We start from the raw sequence: 15,347 nt of genomic DNA, 5'->3' as shown, positions 1-15,347 counted from the left end.
ACCTCAGAGTCAGACCAAAGCCTCCAGCAATGTCCCAGTACCTTGGGGTCCAGAGGCAATGCTTTCCCTCTTCCCTACTCCTGTCTGCAATCCAGCCCTACTCATCCTTGTTTCCCTATGATTTCCTTGTGTGCCCAGTACTTCCTGCTTCAGGGCCTTTGTTCCTGCCTTTGCCCCAGCTACCCCATGGGAGCTCATGCTGGAATCTNTCCGTGGGAAGTGGACCTCAGAGTCAGACCAAAGCCTCCAGCAATGTCCCAGTACCTTGGGGTCCAGAGGCAATGCCTTCCCTCTTCCCTACTCCTGTCTGCAATCCAGCCCTACTCATCCTTGTTTCCCTATGATTTCCTTGTGTGCCCAGTACTTCCTGCTTCAGGGCCTTTGTTCCTGCCTTTGCCCCAGCTACCCCATGGGAGCTCGTGCTGGAGTCTCAGTGAGCCTTGGTTCCCCACAGGGAGGCCTTCTCTGTTCCCCCTACTGTGAAAAGGAAGCTACTGCCCGCCTCTCTCATGCCCGTGTCATTGTGCGCGCCCATTACCGCCTCTCTTCCTTGATGTGCACTCTGCCAGCTCCCACAGCAGGAGCTGACCACCGTGAAGGCAGGGCCTCTCTAGTCCTCAGCTCCCACAGTGTCCAGCACACAGAAGGGACCAGATAAACCTTCAATGAGTGTTGGCCATGTGCTGGCATGGTAAAAAGTACCCCTCACAGCACATGACTAGGTACTGGTAAGATTACTCCCAATGTACAGATGGGGAAACCGAGCCTCTGACAATGGAGCCACGCCCTCAAGATCACCCAGCACATTCCATACTGCGGTCCCATCCCTGAGTCACTATCTGGGCCCCTGTAACTATTCTATCACGGATGAAAGGATGTAAGAAGTACATTGGTAGAGCGATTCTGGTTTTGTGACCCTGAGGAGTGGGGGTGATGCCAGATGTCAGAGCAGGTGGTGGCCTGGGACATGGAGGCTGAGGGTAACTTTCCAGGGGGCAGATGGAAGAAGGGTGACAGTGGGTGTGTTTGAGGCCCATGGGTCTGTGATGCACTGGGGACATAATTGGCCTGTGGCTGCAGAGACTGGACCATGTTCTCCTTTGGGAACATGGTCAGACCACACACCTGAAGAATGTAACTAAAAAACTGGATTTCGTCACATTACAAACTTCTGCTCATCAAGAAATGGTGCTGGGGCACCTGGGTATGCACGTTCAAAAGAGCACAACATGTGACGATTCAAGATGATGTGACTTTGGGTAGTGGGAACACAATGCAACATACAGAGCACTTATCATGGAACTGTACATGTGAAACCTATTGGATCCCGTTAGCCAATGTCACCACAATGAACTTCATTTAAAAAACAAAACCCTGACATTAGCCTCTTTATACACCATTCACAACAATTAACTCAAAATGACCAAAGCACTAAATAAATAGCTAAAATCCTAAAACTTGTAGACAAAAGAGGAATAAATCTTCATAATGATTGGTAAGGCAATGGCCCCTCAGATATGAAACCAAAAGTGCAAGCAGCAACAAAATAACTAACTAGACCCCATCACCATTAAAAATGCTTGCTTCCAAATGATGCCATTGAGGAAGAGAAAAGACTGCCCACAGAGTAGGAGAAATAGTTGCAAAGCACGTATCTGATACAGGACTTAGAGCAAGAATTAACAAAAAAAATATGTAAAGAATTTTGAAAACTGAATAATAAAGAAGCAAACAACACAGCTAAACACACAGGCCAACCCCGGCTGGTGTGGCTCAGTGGATTGAGTGCTGTCCTGCAAACCACAGGGTTACCAGTTCAATTCTAGTCTAGGGCACATGCCTGGGTTGCAGAACAGGTCCCTACTGGAGGGCATGCAAGAGGCAACCACACAATGCTGTTTCTCTCTCTCTCTTCTACTCTCTAAAAATAAATAAAATCTTAAAAATAAAAAAAGAATGGCTGCAATGAGAGAGACTCAGCATGTTCAGTTCTGACAAGTACACAAAGCAATGAAGTTCCCTGTGAGTTCTGGTAGAAATAAAAAACAAGACAAAGACTTTGAAAAAAGTTTGGCAGGTTTTGAAAATGAAAAACATGCACATTTGCATGACCCAACCATTCTCAACAGAAAGGACTTTGCTGGTTTGACCCTAGGTCAGGGCCTGAACGGGAGGCAACTGATTCATCTCTCTCATACTCTCTCTCTCTCTCTATCAAATCAATAAACATATCCTCCAGTGAGGACTTAAAAATAAAATAAAAAATAACAAAAAGGAAACTCTTGATACATATGGACAATGTGGGTGAACTTCAAAGAAATGATGCCAAGTGTAAGAAATCAGATTTAAAAAAGAGTATGTGCCATGTGATTCCATATACATGAAACCCTAGAACAGGCGAACAGTGGTGACCAGGGGGCGGGCGGTAAGGGAAGGAAAGAACAGCTTTTTGGGCTAATGGACACGTCTGCACCACATGGGTGATGTCTCAGACGGATACAAATGTCAGAATGCATCAAACCGTTCACTTCAACTATGTGCAGTTTACTGGAGATCAGGTAAACCTCCAGAAAAGTTGCTAATGAAACGGGACCGTATACTAATTCTCAAAGTTACAGTTTTTCCTGAAAATATTATCCAGGGACATGCTTCTGTGTCAGTGACTACAAAGAGTGCTCACCTTGGAAGAACATCGTGGAAGTCACAGTATTGCTACACCATGATTTGTTTGGTGAGTCTCATAGGTGGGCATCTACTGCATTTCTCTTGATTTTTCTTCTTATGGAAAAACTCTGCACACATATAAAAAAATCTGAAAGGCTATATTCTAGAAATGGAATTGTCTGAAATTTAGTTGAAAACACCAAACTGTCTTCCAAATGAGTTGTCCTTATTTCATGCTCCTAAAATGAAGAGTCCCTTTCCCTGCGCCCTCATAATAATGTTGTTACTGGGGTTTTTTTTATACCTCATCCAGGATATACTTAGAGAGGGAGGAAACAGGTGAGGAGGAAAAGCTGGGGAGACAGGCAGAGAAAGAGAGAAAAGGGATGAGAGAGGAACATGGATCGTTGCTTCCTGTAAGTACCTGTCTGGGGATCGAAGAGAATGGGGGTCACAACCTTTTGGTGTAGGAAATGACAAAATGAACCACACTCGGCCAGGGATGGTGTTCTTCTTCATCTCTGGGTACCTCACTGGCAAGAACTGTATTTCTGTGACTCAGTTGGTACTTCTTTGACTATTGATAAGGTTTAAACATCTTTCGTAAAGTATAACTCCAGGAATTTCTACATCTGTGAATTGCAGGCTGATAAGCTAGGTCCATCTCTCTATCATTCATTCAGTCTTTTCCTCATTTATTCCTATGAGGTCTCTATGTATTTATAATCCTCTGACTGTTATGCATGCAGTAAATACTCTTCCCCACTTCATCACCTAGCAACTTTACTTTTACCTTCAAGTAATTTCAATATCCTACAGAGTCAGATCTGTCCACCTTTTCTATCTGTGGGTCATCCTGAAGTGACAGGCAGGTGGTGATAAGGCAGCAAAACTGCCCCCTTACCCAGCGAGACCAGGTTCCAGTAGGTCTCCATCATCACGTCCCTGTACAGGTCCTTCTGCGCAGGCTTCAGCTGCTGCCACTCCTCCTGGGTGAAGTCCACGATCACATCCCTGAATGCCACTGACCCCTGTGAGAGGAAGCGCACACCATTCACCACAGGGCCCTCCTCACAGAAGTTGGGTATGTGGCCACAAGGCCAGAGAGGATCACAAAGGCACACAGAATACACCTCACGAGGTGTTGACAAGGTTTGGAGCTCTGACGGGCCTGACCACTCCGTGTCCTCAGTGCCTAAGTCACTGGACGGTTCTCAGAGGGACAAATAAACCATGGGGCTGCCCACCAGAAACAGAAACAATCCACTTATACAATGGGCAAAGGGCCTGAATAGACACTTCTCCACAGAGGACATGAACATGACCAACAAACCTATGAAAAAATACTCCACATCACTAATCACAAGGACGCTACAACTGAAAATCCCATTAACATATCATCTCACACCTGTCAGATGGAAGCCCCCATAACAGAACAGCAACTAGTCAACAGCATCATGACAGCCCAGAGCAAGGCAGCTGTAGGAGACTTCCTGGAGCTGGGAAGTGTGGTCTGTGGTTGGGTCAGTAGGGGGATATTCCAGGTGGGGGCAGGTGGGTCAAGATCTGGGGCTTAAAAGGCAGACTGAGCACTGAGGACACTATGACATGACCCTGTGCAGGAAATGAACACAGCTCCAAAGTGCGTTGGACAAGAGGACATGATACCCACAATGTCAACAGCACAGTAATAAAGACACCTGTCACTCACTAGGTGGTTCCTCAGAGCCAGGTTTTAGTCTAAGCCACGTTACCAGTCAGTTTTGTGTTCAGTTCCTGTGTTGAAGTGCCGACCCTTATCACCTCAGGATAGGACCTGATTGGGAACAGGGTCATTGCAGGTGTATTGAGTTAAGATGAGGTCACCCTGGAGAAGGATAGACCCTAAGGCCACAGGACTGATGTCCTTACAAAAAGGGGAAGTTTGGACACAGTGACATGCATGCAGGGACATGTCACGTGAGGACGGGGTTATGGTGCCACAAGTCCCTGGACCAGCAGAAGCTGGGAGTGATGCTGGGACTAGGCCCTTCCCTGGTCCCTTCAAGGGGGCAGTGCCCTGCTGAGGCCTGAACTCCAACTTCCACCCCCCAGAACCGTGGGAAAACCGATTCCTGCTGTTTAAGCCCCCCTGTCTCCGGTGCTCTGTGAGGGCAGCCCCACACTTGAGCAGAGTATCATACCTGTCGTGGACCATGAACCATGGTGCACCCTCTCCTAGAGGGGGCCTCACCTGTGGGCCAATCCCTCTGTGCTCCGAGTGCCCGCCAGGGACTCTGGGCTCACCTTGGCCTCACTTGGGACCACAACCACATGATTAAGAAGAATATCAGGCAGTCAGTGGTTCACAGTCTGGGCTTGGGAGCCTGCAATGAAATTCTGCCTCTGTCCCCGACCCCCTCAGCTGTGTTTCCTCAGACAACTGTCTTAAACATTCTGAGCCCTAGTTCAGTGGACCTCCTAGTAACAACGCCTCCCTCTGTAGCTGCTATGAGGTTAAATGAGGTCACGCATCTGTGATTCCACGGTGTGGTGTGGCTGAAGGAAGATCTCGGAAATGTCAATTACTGCTCTTTTCATTTGATTAACAGGACATTTCATATATCTTTTCTATATGTTCCCTATCATTAATACTTATTTTATCTTTCTGATTCTTTGTCCCATTTTTCCTTTGGTAGAAAAAAGGGAAAATTTTCTTTCTTTTGGAATCCTTTTCTGTATGTTTACTGATTTGAGGGAGAAAAACAGAGTGAAACATCGATGTGAGAGAGAACCATCAATCAACTGCCTCCTCAACACGCCCTGACTGGGGATCAAACCCACAACCTTTTGGTTCACAGGACAATATTCCAACAACCTGCATTAGACAGCCAGGGCAATAATTTCTTTTTTAACCACTTAATCAGGTATGATTGGTATTCTAAATGCTGCATGTTATAGAGGTATACAGTTTGACAAATTTGGAAGGATTTCATTGGCCAAAAAGTCTGTTATATTTTTTCCGTACACTGGATCTAATTGTGCTTAGTTGTCTTTATCTTCATTGGAAACTGTTAGATTTATTGTGACAGTTGTCATATCAGCATGCATTATCAGCATGCATTTCATAAAAAACTAATGAAAAGTAGTGAATTTTTGTGCAGCCATTTAATAATGAAGGTGGAAGAAAATACGCAACACTTCTGGTATATTTTGTTTTATTATTATGAGATGAATAAATGAAACTGAAATGCAAAAGATTTGTACAGTACATGGAGAACGTGCTATGACTGATCAAATGTGTCATAAGTTGTTGGCTAGGTGTCTTGGTACTATTGACAGTTTAGCAAAATATTCTTTGCTGTGGGGCTGTCTTATGCATTGGAAGGTGTTTAGCAGTGCCCCTGGCTTCTACCCACTGGAAGCCAATAGTGGGAGATAGCTGACATACTCAAAATATCCAAATCAATCAAGTTAGTGGTGAAAATGAAAATGTGTCTTTTACTTTATTACCTCCCAAAGGTTCCTCTAGCCCCCTTTATTGTGGTACTTACTTCATTTTAATGTTTTACGGATATCTCTCGGTAGAAATCTTTCCTAAGTCTTCCTGCCTGAATGAACTCACTCAATGAAATTTTTACCAAGCAGACTGTACATACCAAGCCCAGGCAAGGGAAAGGTTGAAACCCAGAAGGTCTTGGGCATCCGGAAGCCCACAGTGTACATCAAGGGCGTGGAGGTGAGAACTGGGCCTGCCTCAGAAAGGTGGGGAGATTCCCCTAGAAATGGGGCTTCTGCCCTGGCTACTGTGACTCAGAGGATTGAGAGCCAGCCTGAGAACACCGGTTCAATTCCCAGTCAGGGCACGTGCCTTGATGGCAGGCCAGGCCGGGCCCCTAGGGAAGGGCATGAGAGAGGCAACCACACAGTGATGATTCTCTCCCTCTCCCTCCCTTCCCCTCTCTCTGAAAACAAATAAATAAAAAATATTTTTAAAAATTTAACAAAGAAAAAGAAATGGGGCTTCCCTACACATACACCAAAGCCCTTTGAGACACGTGGACATGTGTCTGAGGCCATGCCTTCCGGGGCTCCATCTGTTTTGAATTCTTGTCTAATGCCACAAACCGCTTCCACAAGGAAAAACCTCACCCAGTTCCATACAGCTGAAGTTGGGCTTTATTTTTTTTAATCCTCTCCCCGGGGTATATTTATTGATTTTACAGTATAAGGAAGGCAGGGTCAGAGAGAAAAAGAGAGAGAGTGTGTGACCTGTTTGCCTCATGCATGGGCCCCAACCGGAGATCAAACCCAGAACATTTTGGTGTAAGGGCAGATGCTATAACCAGCTGAGTCTCAAGCCAGGTCAGGCTCTACTTTTAGAAAAATCAGAATGTAATTACACTAAAAGAGAGTAAGAAAAAGAAATTGAACCCCTAAGCCCCAATCACGCAAAAATGACAACCGTGAAGAAATTCTAAACGATGATGGTAAAGGAGGAAACCAAGGCAATGATCACAGAGAAGGTAACAGTGGAGACATCACGGGGCAGTCAGATCATTTCCTAAGTAGTTGAATATACTGTTCTCAAAGGATCCTTTAACTTCAACTCCTACACCCAGAGGAATAAGAACCTCAAACAAAAACTGTACATGCATGTTCACCGCAGCATTGCTAATAACAATCCAAAAGTGGAAATAACCCAATGTACACCACCTGATAAACATGTACACACAGGGTCTACCTGTACCGTGGAATAGTATATAGCCGTGAAAAGAGACACCTGCTACAACATAGAGGAACATCAAAAACATGATGCTCAGGGAAAACAGCCAGATACAAAAACCACATGTTCTGTGATTCCACTGATAAGAAATGTCCAGCCCTGACTGAGTGCTTCAGCTGGCTGGAACGTTACAACCAAAGATTGAGGGTGTGGTCCACAGTTGGGCACATATGGGAGGCAGCTGATCAATGTTTCTCTCCCTTTCTTTCTCCCTCCATTCTGTTCTCTCTAAAAATAAACAAAATCTTTAAAAAATTAAAACCTTCAAGCATACTAAGATTCCTGAGGACCAGCAAAGCACAGAATAATTTGCCTGCATACATAAAGGGCAAATAAACATTTTCTACAAAACAAGCCTCACTAATGCCACAAATGTAACTACTCAGAAAGACATGGCATGTCATCAGTTGTCACCCATGACAAGCACAGTTTATACCACTTGTTATTAATATTTAATGAGCAGAATAAGCACCCAACAAACTGCAATGTGAAATACTGGCAGCCCCTGCTGCACAGTGGATTGAGAATAAATCCTGTCCTAACTGTCCTAACTCGTAACTATGACCAGTTCTGAAAGGCCTAAAAATACCCACCTTAAAAATTCTATACAAGGAATTGCCAGCAAAGAAATCATAAAGCCCAGGCTGGTGTGGCTCAGTGGACTGAGCCCTGGCCTGTGAACCAAAAACTCTCCTGTTTGATTCGCAGTCAGGGCACAAGCCTGGGTTGCAGGCCAGGTCCCCAGTTGCGGGTAAACAAGAGGCAACCCATGGATGTTTGTCTTGCACATCTGCGCTTCTTGCTCTATTTCTCCCTCCTTCCCCTCTACCTAAAATATAAATAAAATCTTTACACAGTTGCTCCACCCTCCATAATTAAAAAAAAAAAGAAAAGAAAAACAGGCCCTGGCTGGTATGGCTCGGTGGACTGAGCACCAGCCTGCAAACCAAAAAGTTACCAGGTTCAATTCTCAATCAGGACACATGCTTGGGTTGCAGACCAGGTCCCCAGTAGGGGGCGTGCAAGATGCAACCACACATTGATGTTTCTCTCCCTCTCTTCCTGCCTTCCTTTGCCTCTCTAAAAATAAATAAAATGTTTTTTAAAAATCTATTAAAAAATAAACGGAAAAAAACCCTATACAAAATGTAGGGCAAAGATTTATGCACAGCTTGGCCAGGTGGCTCAGTTGGTTGGAACATCGTTCAGGACATCAAACCTTGTGGGTTTGATCCAGAGTTAGGTAGTATGCAGGAGGCAACTGATCGATGTGTTTCTCTCACATCAATGATTCTAACTCTCTTCTTCTGTCCCTAAAACTCAATGAACACTTCATCTGATGATGATTAAAATGGATTTACTCCCGGATATGTATAAATGTATATATATATAGTACTGATTTGAGACAGAGAGAGAAAGAGATGTTGTTCCATATATTGTTAAATTCATTGCTTCTCATATATACCCTGACTATGGATCAAACTCACAACCTTGGCATACCAAGATGATCCTCTCACAAACTTAGCTACTACATCTGTATATTTTTATTGTAAAGTATTTCTTCTATAGAATGAAGAAATACCACAAATAGCCACCCACTAAAACATCATAAAACATGGCCACAACCAGAGACATTCACAGATCCCTCACCACAGGCGTCTTCCACCCATCCCTACCCAGTCCCCTGAGCAGTTAGTGCTGCCTGCCCACTTCTGAAGGTCCCTTACCAAGTAAGTCTTACCCTGGACCTCTGTCACATTTTATCTAATGTATTTAAGTCACTACTTCCCAGGTGCTCACTGGTGTCTCCTGAGAGCCCTCAGGGTAGGACAGGTCACTCCCAAGCTATCTTGTTCCCTGTGGCAGACAAACGCCAGTGTCAAGACAGGGCTCTCTCAACTCAGGGTGGACACAACACCCACTCAGGGAGAGAGAGAACACTCAGGGGCCAGGAGACCTGTACATGGTCCTGGCCCCTGAGGGGTTTGGAGTTGCAGAGGGTTGTCACTGTCCAGAAGCCTGACCCTAAGGAAGGAGTTTCAGAAGGGTGACGTGACTCACCAGGGCCTTAGTGGTCAGCGGCTGTGTGGCCATCCTTCCAGTGCCCATGGTGACCAGTGGACAGGTAGGCTGTGCACAGGGGAAGAAAGAGAAAGGCACAGTGAGAGACCAGGTCAAGGCCTGACCCACAGTGCAGACAGAACACACAGACACCCACTAGAAGACAATCAGGGACATGCACACTCATTAATAGTTAATGCATGTGGGAGGCCTATGCACCCAAGGCACTGGACAAACGTCACTGATTTAATCTTCCTCACACCCTTCAAAGTGGGGGCTATTTCCAATCACCCCATTGTACAGATGAAGAAACCGAGGCCCACAAAGATAAGAAATGTACCCAGGAAGGTGAGGGTGGAATTAGGGTTGAGTTGAGTATGTCAGGGTCCATGGGCTTCCTGCACGTGTCACACCCACACACTGACACTCCAACACACACATGTGCACACAGCCACTCCCACAGCCTGGAGGGAGGAACAGGACTCTCTGTCTTGGCCCTGGGTCTGACTGCTGGCCCCGACCCAGAAAGACAACCCAACACCAAAACACCTTCCAGATCTCCTGGGGTTACTGTGAGGCTCACTGATCAGTCACATGCAGGGAGCCTGGAGCCATGACTATACTGGTGGGAACATCATCCTGCACACAAAAGGTCAGGGTCAATCCCAGGTTGTGACCTGGACCTAGGTTTTGGGTTACATTCATGATCACATGTTGGGGTGCCAGTGGAATGCAACTGATCAATATTTCCCTCTCTATCTCCCTCCCTAAAAATCAATAAATACATAAACATATAAATGATACTTACCGTAGCACTGTTCCTACAAACAAACACCAACCTAGCAGTGAACCAACCGAACCTGTATATTTGGATAAATGCCAGGCATCCACCCTCAAATTCCAGGTCACCTCCCAGAAGCAGGAGTTGTATTATATCCCTGTGTGCAGTGACTTCATGATTTCTTACAAAGAATTTTTACAAATGTATTCTTTCTGGACTTGGGTTTGTCTCGTCCACGAGGACAACAACACAGGCTTACTATTGCAGGACCAGGAAGCCCCAAGAGCCAAAATATCCAGGAGGCAGAGTGGGACCAGGGACCCTAACACCTTTAGAAGCCCTTGATAATATCATTATTTTTTTAATATTATAAGAGAAAACATGAAATATATGAAGTCAGGACTATTTTTATCCTTATAGCAATGCAAAAACCAAGTTTTTACTACATTTAAAAGGAGGCCATGAAGGCACAGTGGCCCCGGAAGTGGCATGTGCATGGGGCTGGTGACCTCTGAACCCAGTGTGGTATAAAATCTGTAGCTGCAGAGCCAGGTGTGGCGGCTGCTGTGGTAACTCCTCCTCTATCCAAGGTTTCTGGCATTCCCTTCTGCCCATTGTTTCTAAGGGAAAACAAAGATTTGCCATTTGTGGGGTGGTTAGTGTGGGAGATCTGAAACGCAGAACCTGGGTGTGATTCACTTAAAGTCTCTGAGCCTCACTTTCTCCATCTGCAAAATGGGGATGGTGAGGGTCCCTACCTCAGGGTTACTGGCAGACTATGAAATGCCCAGAACCATACCCTAAGCACTCAACACTCCCTCCTGGAACAAATCCACCCGGGTCAGCATGGGGCAGGGTTTCTGACCGTCTTCCTTAGCCCCAAACCTGGCTACCACACACGTCCTACCCGCCAGGACAGGGGAGGCTCTGGGGGCCGGAAAGAGATGGCTCTGGAGCCCGCAGGGAGGCAGCTCCACCAGGCCGCCTGTCCAGGAGGGCCGTCTTCCCCACGCTCTCGGCAGGGCACCCCCGACGCCCCCACTCCCACACGTCATCCACGCCCAGAGACAGGGGTGCAGGTGCACACAGACAGGGGAGGCTCGGGCAGGAGACGCACCCCACACGCACTGACACACGCACTGACACACTCCCACCAGACACACAGGCGCGGAGGAAGGGAGCAGACCCAGGTGGACCCCTGGATGGCGCCCTCACACAAGGACACCGCGGATGGAAACAAAGGCAGACACGCACACAGACTTGGACACGGACGGACCCCGAGAGACCAAGGCAGGCAGCCGACACACACACGAGCAAAGGCGAGATACTGGAGGCCACCCGGACACAGGCGGGGACAAACACAGAGACACAGTCACGGCGCAACACCCCCTCACACACACTCACACTGCCACGGGTCTCGCCCGCGCCTGCAAGACTTGGCCGGGATCCGCACCTACTCGCGTCACCTCACGCCCTGCCAGGTCAACTTCCGGACTCACCGGGCTACCTCAGGACAGCGAAGGGCCGCCCCCAGACACCCCGATCACAGTGCGCCTGCGCGGACCGTACAACTACACTTCCCAGAAGCCCGCGCGCCGCCCGCGCGCCCCCCGCGCACCGCCTTCCCCTCAGCTCATACTCCCCTCTGAGCCAGTGACGCTGACAGGACCGGACTCTAAAAAGCGGGCCGCGGCTCTATCCTTCAGAAACCTCAGGGCACCTGGATCGAGAAAGCTGGCTTCCTGGGGGATCGGGCGCTTCGGGTAGAAGGGAGCCCAGCGCAGCAGGGAGCGAAAGGAAAACGACAGCACGTTGGGGGCCAGGCCCGAGTGAGGTCCGCGAGGGACTGGGGGCCAGGCAGGGGAAGGGGCCAGAGAAGTGTTGGGAGATGGGGATCGGGACGGGGAGCAGAGCCAGCTGGAAAGGAGGGAGGGGGAAGGAGAGGGAAATCGCAGAAGAGGCAGGGCGTGGGTAGAGGCCGGAGAAGAGGCTGTAGCCCCTCCCGCGTCCACCCTGAAGTCCCGGTAGTCCCGCTGACTTAGATAAGATTTGTAAGACGTGTGGAGACGCAAGACTACGAAGGGTTGTAACCAGAAAAGAAGTACCGGCCCTTCGCGTCACGTGCCAGCTCTTTCTCAGGGCACGTTACTGTTACAGAACCCCAGGGGCGGTTCCGCCGCCCGTCGCCCCAGTAGGCAAGCTCTAGAGGCAGAGGCTGGTGAGAAGGGAAGGAGGGTTTTCATTCAGATGCTCAAAGCCCAACTCCCCGGGAAAACCCAGCCGTCCTTAGCCAGACCAGAGTAGAGGGCAGCTTCCAGAGCTCCTGTTCCCACTCAAAGTACCATCTTTTGGGAACCGTAGGTGCCGCTGGGCAATCACCTGGGCAGCTCAGCTGACTCCTGGTCACTGTCCGGTTTCAGGTTCCCTCCTAGAACCTGTAGGCCCCGACGTTAGCCAGGCCACTTCCAGGGCCACAAGGTCCTGCCAACTCACCAGGTAGTATATTCTCCAGGTGAGCAAGAGAACAGCCCCTCCTTGCCCTGCGTTTATATTAGTTTGCGGTGTGGGACGAGCTGAATGGCATTTACTTCCCAAGTTTCCATCACGCTGGGGACGGGGTGGTCTACCCAACGCCAATCGCTTCTTTTCCCCAGGCTAGACTTTTCCCCTATCCAGTCATTTTGCTAGCATTGCACCTAGTCATTTCAATACTTCCTTCCTTCTGATGCCCTCTTGACCAGGGCAGGTTTCTTCATCCAGGATAGAATGCTCCCAAGTTCATGCAGGAGCTCCATTACCAAGGAAATGCGGCCCCAACTGCCACCTTGCCATCACCCAGCACACACGGAGATCTACTCAGGTGGCCCCTCCTGTTTCTGGCCTTGCCTTCTCCAGTGGTCTGGCCTGTGATCTGTACCATTTAGATGTACAAAGGCATTTAGTCCCAGCAAACAAACTACTTTCCAGATGAGGACAGTGATACACACAAGGAGGGTCACAGGAGGGGAAAGTGAGAGCCCTGGGGTGGGAAAGCATGGCCCCTTTTACATCAACTACAAAGCCAAGTGTAAAAGCATTTGCTGAATGTTCCTATGACAAGAAAAAGTGCAAACTGCAGCCACCTTAGGTGTTGATTAATGACTTCTTTTTCATTCCTTCTTTTTTAATCCTCACCATAATATCTGTAATGATTTTAGAGAGGAAGGGAGAGAGAGAAATTGATATGAGAAAATTGATCTGTTGTAACCCCCACCTTTTGGTGCATGAGACTGTGCTCCATCTGAGTGAGCCACCAGGCCAGGGCAGAACCCCCTTTCAGATAGACCCATACATTTACACAATGGAATACTATGCATCAGAAAGAAAGAAGGAACTCCTGCCCTTAGAGACAGCATGAATGGAACTGGAGGGTATGATGCTAAGTGAAATATGCTTGGCATGAAAGACAAACACCATATGATCTCACCTATAAGTGGAACCTAATCAACAAAACAAACAGGCCAGCAAAACAGAACAAGAGACAGGGCAATAAAGGACAAACTGAGGGGAGGAGGGAAGGGGATAACCAGGGAAATAAGGGGAAGGGTCAAGTCAAGGAACTTGTATAAAGGAACCATGGACAAAGACAACGGGGATGGGGGTGGGGGAGGAAGGATTGAAAGTAGAAGGTTGGGGGTCAGTTGGGCAGGGGAGAGAAATGGGTGTAAATGAGGACAACTATAACTGAACAATTCAGAAAAAAAGGATTTGAGCCTGGCTGACTGAGCTGTCCCTGTTACTGGACCCTCTCCCCATAGACCAGTCCCCCTGCGGAACTTCCTCAGAAAACCTGTCCCTGGTACCAATTCACACCAGTGGAGCTCTGCCCGATTAAATCTTAGGCAGAACACACAGCTCTGTCTACCTCCAACTTCTTCAAAGAACCGATCCATCTGGGAAAGAGCCCTGCTGTCTGAATACAAAAACTTCTCCAAGCCATAGAGTGTGAACAGAAACAGATGAGGGCCAGAACTGCAGTCATTTTTAAGAGACAGCTTTGTCTTTTAGGATGGCAACCGACTTAAATTATTAACACAGAATATCAAAAAATATATCTGTGGGAAATAAGTACCCCCCCCAAATGAAAAACAAAATAGACCTGTAAGGATTCCGGATTATGATGTCCTTGGCTTGGGGAAAATTGCTGTGAGTTATTGGCAAAGTTCTAGTATTTACGTTGTGGAGTGGGGTCAAACAGGGATACTGTGTAATTATAAGAATACAACATGGCTATATTTTATGCTAACTTTAATTATAGAAACTTGAAGTCATATTTGAGTGGTGTTTTTTTTTTCAGAATAACAGGAAGCCTAGCAATTTAAAATTTCTTAAAATTCCTTGCTTTCTCATATCCATATGGGTAATGGATATTACCCATATCCATTATGGGTATTGTATTCTGTGTTTGTTACTTTGATATCATCTTATGTGTGAAGAGACTTGCCAATCACCTCTTGTTAGGTTTGGCTTTTTATTATGCAGGTTTTGGATGGTGCAAGGTCTTCAAGAATAAGCGAGCCCCTGGCATAAAAATCCAGCCAGTCTAGAATTGATGACTGAATGGATTGATGACTGACTGGTGTGATTGTTCTTCCCCAAGATCTGTTCACCAGGGAAGCCACAGCTGCCCCCATCACTCAACACATAGACATTTATAAAACACCCACAATGTGCTGAATATTGCAAGAGACACTTGAGGCATGTCCCCTCCCCTAAGAGGATAATTTCCACTCCTCTCTAAGGGGCAGGAAGCCTTCAGTGTCTGGTTTGAGCTTTTGATCACTTAGACCCACTGACCTCTGGCTCTGCCCTAGTTTTCAGAAGGAGTTGTTGGCCCAGTGGGTTTTGATATTCCAAATTCTCTAAAGCAATTGGAACTTATTATGTTAAAAATATTTTTTTCCTTATTAGTGTTTCCCTTGCTTTCTGTAACTTGGTCTCCATGACAGTGGGGATTTTTTTTATTTTTTATTTTTTAAAATTATTCATGCTATTACAGTTGTCCCAATTATTTCCAGTTATATGATCTCACCTTTG

The 15,347-nt window shown here is 47.1% G+C and overlaps 1 protein-coding gene across 1 annotated transcript in view; it reads right to left on the bottom strand.

Moving 5' to 3' along the window:
* The window catches only part of LOC118992228 (zinc finger protein 569-like), a 159,532-nt gene that overhangs the window by 4,286 nt on the left and 139,899 nt on the right, over window positions 1–15,347 (bottom strand). The window contains exons 7-10 of the mRNA XM_037053928.1: window positions 11,992–12,188; window positions 11,779–11,783; window positions 9,491–9,559; window positions 3,569–3,695 (exon numbers count right to left, since the gene is read on the bottom strand). Coding sequence (XP_036909823.1) covers window positions 3,569–3,695; window positions 9,491–9,559; window positions 11,779–11,783; window positions 11,992–12,188 — 398 coding nt within the window. The remainder of the gene's footprint in view (window positions 1–3,568; window positions 3,696–9,490; window positions 9,560–11,778; window positions 11,784–11,991; window positions 12,189–15,347) is intronic.

The sequence above is a fragment of the Sturnira hondurensis genome, unplaced genomic scaffold (genome assembly GCF_014824575.4).
Source record: "Sturnira hondurensis isolate 20B ecotype Veracruz unplaced genomic scaffold, ASM1482457v3 Scaffold0008151, whole genome shotgun sequence".
NCBI classification, from domain to species: Eukaryota; Metazoa; Chordata; class Mammalia; order Chiroptera; family Phyllostomidae; genus Sturnira; species Sturnira hondurensis.
Note: the sequence above shows the minus strand (reverse complement) of the source record. Positions and strands in the feature narration are given on the sequence as shown.